The 7,164-nt window shown below is 39.7% G+C and overlaps 1 protein-coding gene across 1 annotated transcript in view; it reads left to right on the forward strand.

Moving 5' to 3' along the window:
• The window catches only part of CNGB3 (cyclic nucleotide gated channel subunit beta 3), a 61,124-nt gene extending 56,739 nt beyond the window's left edge, over positions 1–4,385 (forward strand). Inside the window, exons 16-18 of the mRNA XM_066547962.1 lie at positions 168–314; positions 2,844–3,024; positions 4,155–4,385. Coding sequence (XP_066404059.1) covers positions 168–314; positions 2,844–3,024; positions 4,155–4,385 — 559 coding nt within the window. The remainder of the gene's footprint in view (positions 1–167; positions 315–2,843; positions 3,025–4,154) is intronic.
• Positions 4,386–7,164: the final 2,779 nt, after the last annotated feature.

Raw genomic sequence — 7,164 nt, forward strand, 5'->3', positions numbered from 1 at the left:
TCCTGAGATGGAATTTCTAATCCCAACTGCACAGGGTCCTTACAGAACACTGGACAGAACAGCCAGCTCCATGAGCTTTACAAGGACTTTAGTGGAGAAGCACCAGCAGAGAGATTCCTCACTAGGCCGAGTAACACTGTGACTGATGGTGTTTGTTTTCATTCCAGCCTACTAGCTGCGGGCGGAGGAAATCGAAGGACTGCCAACGTGGTGGCTCATGGTTTTGCCAACCTTTTTATTCTGGACAAGAAAACACTCAATGAAATCTTGGTGAACTATCCTGACTCAGAAAAACTTCTCATGAAGAAAGCAAAGTATGTCCTAACAACAGTTTTTAAATCATACCATTTAGCTGCAAGGTGGACAGTTGCGACTTCTAGACGATTTGCATTCCTTTCTTGGAAAATAACAGTTGTAAACACATTTGCTATTAGGGGTCAGATTTGCCTGGTAGTTTCTAGTTGAAAGCATGGTCTTGGAAGGAATCCCAAGGATTGTGGAAATGTGGTAAATAGAATGAAATCCTCAATATAGCTGCTTTATGCATTATATTTAAGATAACATTAAAAAAATAAATAGGAGACAGGGACACCTATCAGGACACCTTCTTACATCAAGAAAGAAACTGCAGGACAGACATTGGTTAAGGAATAGGTTTTCAAAGATGCAACAAAACAATTAATTCTACAGATATGCTTCAATGCATCCACAGACTTGAATGCATTTCCAAAACCTTAAGCAGCAGTTAGGAATGGATTGAAAGGCCTGACAAGATGGAACTACACAGATTAGATACCTGTGCATTTCATTCAAAAGCATTCCAAAATGGGATTTCAAACCAAGATTTCTTTTCACCTTCCTTTGGCTGTAGCTTGCTCGGATCATCATTTTCACAGCTTTGAAAAGGCAAAGTATTGTCAGATTTTGTCATAAAATCATGACAAAATGAGTACCTTGCTACCTTGTAAAAGATCCAAATATTTGAAACAGTTTGTCATTATTAGTATACTTCAGCACCGCTAGTGGTCTTTACTGTTGTCTTTACTGTTGTATCAAATTGCTGTCGAAGGTTGGAAGGTTGGTCGCAGACTTGAAATTCCCCCAGAGAAGACTAAACATAGCACAGGAGAGACATTTTGTTTTTCAGAAGTGCTAGCAAATGGCTGCATTCATCATGTTGTAACAGCCCAGGTAGTCAAACAACAGTATCTTGAGAATCATGATGCCCCTGAGGAACAAGGAAACCAGACAAAGAATGGGCTGACTGCTCAATTTTCAAAACTAGCATTAACAGGTAGAAAAGGGGAACAAATACATGGACCAGTGATCCCTAGCATTAATCATTCCTGACTTTTCTCCAGCTTCTATCTAAACAGTAGTATGACCTTGTTAGTCCTTTCTCTCTGTCCCACACTGCCTCTTCTCTTTCTTGCCCACCCTAGGTATATTCTGCCCATCCATTAAATTCTGCTTCCTCCAGACAACCTTTCTCAATGGTGGAGCTAAATCATACACCTTTTGTATCTGCACTGCCATTTGAGCTCAAAGAGCTCTCTAGATATCAGACTAAAAACAAGATATTCTGTTTAATTTTAAAGATATGCAGTACCTGCCCTGTGCAGGAGGACATGTTCCTTACCAGTCAAGGCATCCACAAATTCTGCCAAAACTAGACACAAAGAGGAATTTGTGCACTGTTTTCATAAAGATTGTGGTTATGCTCAGTTTTGGAATGAAGTTACCAGTTGCTCTGCCCTGGAAGGTTTCCATTAGAGTTCTTTTTGGCCATCTGACACCCTTAAAATAAGGGATCCTTGAAATAAACTGAAAGGATTTATTCAAGAAAGAAATTTGTTCTATTATCACCTGCCCAATAACTCCTATATGTTTTTTGCATAATAAAGCATGCAAGCTACTAAAGTATACCTTTTTATAATTTGTGACAATGAAATTAAAAAAAAAAAAGTAAAAAAAGTAAGTAAACCCTTCATTTCTGAAATTCCCAATGTACAAGATGCTGGAGAAAATGATAGTATTATGGGATTTACTATACTTCAGACTGCAAATATAGTCTTCACTCACAAAGAGCCTTAAGTTAGGGCTTTTGCAAGGATAGAAAAGTGGCCTTGAAACCTGTACAGTAATCTAATAGAAACTGAAAGCATGGGAACCCTCTGCTTTTTACTGGTCCCATCTATCTCAGATCTTTCATCTAATCTTTACCCTCATTATTCATTCTCAGTTCTTGTCATTATGGCTGCAAATCAGTACAGCTACAGAATGGTGTGGAAACCTAGTCTGCCACAAGGCTAGCAGTAGTGTTTGTATTGTCAGGGTGTCTTCTTCTACTGAAGGGGACCAAAACTAAGTATCACTGTCTGACCTGACCTATGAGAGATGAGCCACACTGGAAGTTAGTTTGGTAAAGTATTTCCTCCAAAAGTGCCAACTGGAGTCCTGGTGGAGTACCAAATGCTCCCTGGATTTGTATCCAGAAGACCAGATAAGAAACTGCCATCTCAGGATGGGGCACCCATCCCCCTCCACACCTCTTCTTTCTTTATCTTTCTCTTTGATCTCTTTTGTGACACCTTAATTTGAGCCAGCCCTTCTTTATACTCCAGGATATAGGTAAGCAACTCCAGATTTGAACACTTGCCTCCATCTCTACCAGAACCTAGGGCAAAACCTTTACTGTTTCCAATTTTGCTCTTGTCACTTGACCTGGGAACCAAATAAGAGCCATCAGATCTTCAATACCATAAATGTGGTATTCCAGCTTTGCAGGAACTTTACTCAGTTTCACAGCACCACTGTGTGTTCTTATCCACTTCTTTCTCCAGGGTGCTGCTGAAGCAGAAGGGGAAACCTCCTCCAGGACCACCAGTGCAACAACCACGGGGCTTGGCCAGTCTCTTTGGGCAGAAACAGGAAACTCCAAAATTGTTTAAAGCAATGCTTGGAGGAAAAGGAAAAGAAGGCCTTGCTAAGCTGCTGCAGCTGAAGAAACAACAAGAAACTCAGGTAAAGCCACAGAAAACATAGTAGAATCTACTCAGAGGGCTTGGGCAAACAGTGTAGATGAAAATTCAGCCTTTCTGCAATCAACAGCAAAATCTCCCAGTAGCTGAGATATAACCACTTTCCCTAATCTCTGTAAACACTAATTCTAAAATTTGTCTTGATCTTTCTGAACCTGGACTTTATGCAGACCAGAGAACACAAAAGCAAGGAAAAAAAAACAAGCAAACAAAAAATCCTGTAAGAAAGTAAGGATAAATGGATTTTACAAAGGTCTTAAGGGCATCTGATCTTCTAATTTTATGCAAACAACAGTAAATACAGAAATACCCAACCACAGTAATCTGATCCAGCTGACTCAGGCACATGGCGAACTTTCCAACTCAGTGTCAGATCTCTGGTTGTTAATAATTCTGAAGACAAAATATAAAGTGTAGCCCACACAGCTAAAACTGATTACATCTCTAATATCTTGCACTTATGAGAAAACTATTGTTGTTACTGATGAAAAATAATTCCCACATAATACTCTGTTCTGAGAAATGTTAATGTTAATAAGAACCTGCTCACTTCTACATATTTACCCAAAGGTGGTAGAATTATTTTCTTTATAGCTGAAATAGCTGTGGTTATATTTAAGTTAAATAAAGAACTTTGCACTTTGCTCACACCAATGACTATAACAGTATGATTGGAGGAGAAATACTGCTCATTTTAGTGTGTATTTGTGAACTTATCAGCAAATAGGCTTGGCCAAGGAATGGGGGCAGTGTGAAGTATGTTAAGGTTTACATAACGCTCTTTCTTTCTCCGCTAGTTTAAGGACATAAAGGAAGGAGAGACCTAAGGAAGGGTTCTATGCCCCAAAATGAGTCTGTTTCATCCCCCTATATTAGTAAGAAGCACATATTTTTAATATCCACAAGTGTTTTCTAGGTTTTATACTGGTATTCTGATTCAGAAATTACACTTTTCATTTAGAAACCAATTTTCAGCATCTGAATAGAAGTTTACATGTATTGCATACCATTAATACAGTTGTCATGCTGTGCTTGTCCATGGCATATGCAGAATAGAACTACTTCCTGAATTTCTTTTGCAGTATTGGAAAACATTAAACTTCTTGTTTCTAGGAAACTAAAGCTGAAACAGAGACCAAGCCTAAAGAAGAGAAGAAACCTGTGGAGCCTGCAGCCCCCTCTGCACCCCCTGCTAAAAAGGAAAAGCCACAGACAGATGCTAAGCCTGCAGTTATGCAGAGAACAACGAGTAAGGAGTCTCTGATCATTAGTATGACACCATCCCCCAGAGCAGGAGAAGGAGAGATTCTCAAAGTTGAAATTAAAGAGAAAGAAAAGAAATAGATCGTGCTGTGGGGCGTGGCCCCATCTATTTGTCTTGCTACATTCAGAGGCCTGGCCAGACTTTGCTTTTGGGTATAGAATATAAAAGTAGAGGCTACGTGTGAGAAAAATCTACACCAGCTCCTCGTCTTCCTGCCCTCCTCTCCTGGCACAACTGCACAAATTATTTATATTCTTAACCATGACACTGAAGAGAGAACTTTTGGTGCATTAGAAATTACGGCTCAGATTGTATTTCACGACCACTTGTTTCTTGCTTTATTCATGTTCTCCCTTTTCTCTTACTCTGTCTTGTTCCTACTTCTCCTCTTCCCTCTCCTCTTTATCCTTCCTTTCTTCCTGTTGTTCTTGTTGCTCAGTTTGCTCTTAGCTTTTGTGTGTATTCTTTTCTGTTTTCTCTTCTGCCTCCCCATAGTTATCCTATTCCTTGCTACTGCCCTACTGTTGCTAAGGTTCCTTATGTTTCTCTCTATCCTTCTCCCTCCTCCCCTTATACTTCTAATCAGTGACCTGGGTTTGTGACCAGCATGGCTCAGAGCAGATAGCAGCTGCTATGTGTTGGGATGTTTTACCTTGGGACAGAGGGCAACATAACAAAACCATTGTGAAAAAATAAATCCCAAAATCTGCAATAGGGAAGCAGATTATAGAATTATTGCCAGCCCTCTGAAAGCATAAACATCTGCTTCAGCTGTCTTTGATTCTGACAAATTAACATGGGAAAGAGTTCACCCTCCAGATGTGACATATAATTTTGGGCTGCTGATTTACTTGCTTGATCTTGTCAAGGGGTTGGGCATGCTCTCTGTTACATCTCATCAAGTAAGCACTTGATAGAGCTGTCTGAATAACCTTGGTATCTAAACAAGCTACTTCAAAAATAAAGGCTATTTTATAAAAAGCAGGATTTACACTTTCTGGCTCTGCATTGCAAAGTTGCAACCAATGCTCCAGTTGTTCATCTACATCATAGACTAATGGTGCAAAGAGAAACCTGTGTCTCCATGTCTTAGCTACATCACATTTGTGAACTGCATGGGTGCCACAGCTGGGGGATACAGCCTCCCATGGAGGAGCTCCCACACTGCCAACCTTCTACATCAACTCATCAGTCTCAGATGCAGTATTAAAACACAAAAGCTTGAAGCTGTGTTTTAAGATAAACTCCCAACTACATTCTTTTCTTCTATGGGTTTGCATCTCCTCTCTCTCCCAATCCCCTTTCAGATACCACTGGATGAACAGTTTTGTAAACAAAAAACATTATGCAGAGGCCAAGCCAAGAAGTGGAAAAGCAGGCTTCACAGCTCCCTGGCTGACCAGCCAACCAAGGCACCATGCCAAAATAAAACACTCACTTTGCAGGCTATGTATGACCCTACAGGCTATGCATTCTGTAGGCCTGTTCTTCGAAGCCTTTCAACTTCTGTAATCACAGGCAAAACTGGAAGCCTAACCAGAATCAGTGGGAAGTTTGCCCAAGTAAAAGCTGGATGAGTGAATTCCATATGTTGCATATTCCACAATCCTCTGATGAGACCCAAACCATAATCTCTTTCAAAAGAAAGTTCTGCTGCATTAGCAGTGAGGTGAAGGTTCAACTGCTTTGTGGAAAGAACCATCTTTTTGTATGCAGCTTGTTATTTGATATGTATGAAAAAACGACATCACAAAGAGGGAGAAAATTTTAAATTGTTTCATAAAGAATTATTCAGCTATTGCACATCCAGGACTGTCTCAATGAAATCTCAAGATTAGAAATACTGCTGAACTGTTCCATGAATGAGACCTTCTATGAATAATAATACTCTATGAATTGCAATATGTAGTTTCACATCCTTTTTTTTTGAGAGAGTTGTCAAAGCATTATGGAAGGGGTGGAAAATATTCCCCATATTTTAGCATTTTTATATGAATGAGTAAAGCTCACTCTCATTGAAAAGAGCCAATTCCCTTCTGCCTACACAAATGCTACCAGGTAATTTTGAACGTTTTCTCTGAGCGCATATTTAAGTTCATCAATCACACTCTGACATAAATTACAAAGTAAAGGCTGAGACTGCAGCACCAAGTGCTTCACTGCAGTGACAGAGCTTCCCACAAATTGCTGCTTTGCTACAGCTCAGGTTTGCAGAAAAGTTTGACAGTTCTGTCTGCAAGACTACTGTTATACACAGCTCTTGAGTTCCTTGGATCCAAAAAAAATTAGGGGAAGTATCAGTGCAGAAGACAGTGGCCACACATAAAGAACATCCATCTGGTTTTCTGTAACATCCTACTTTTCTATTGTTGGGGTATTTTCCTCTTCCCACAATTTCTCAATTCTCAGGGTTGGCAGGCACAAGAAGGCTGCACAAATCGAAGTTGCAACTATTTGTATGCATACATCTTACAAGATGTAAGATGCAATAAATTCTTTCAGGAACTAATTCTACCCTGTAGATTCTTGATTAGTGAAGAAGCAGAATTAATTACTCTGGTGCACTTAGAAGATGCAGTTTCCAGTGTCATAGTTGTCTCTGTGTGGCATCACATTCCACTGCAACACTGGCTCCTGTATCTTAGTGTCCTAATTCAGTCCCTCAGACTTGACTACACTTGAATGTAAAGAAACTGAAGGGTAGAGTAGGATAATGTATTTGAAAACTACAAATAACCATCTCTCTATGCCCCCTCTAACTAAAATGTAGAGATTGTTCTGGGAAAAGAATTTTTGGAAAACCTGATAATAATTGTATGAAATAACATGCATGGGAGAACTCTAATGTGGCACAGAACA

Source organism: Molothrus aeneus, chromosome 1 (genome assembly GCF_037042795.1).
Source record: "Molothrus aeneus isolate 106 chromosome 1, BPBGC_Maene_1.0, whole genome shotgun sequence".
Taxonomy (NCBI): domain Eukaryota; kingdom Metazoa; phylum Chordata; class Aves; order Passeriformes; family Icteridae; genus Molothrus; species Molothrus aeneus.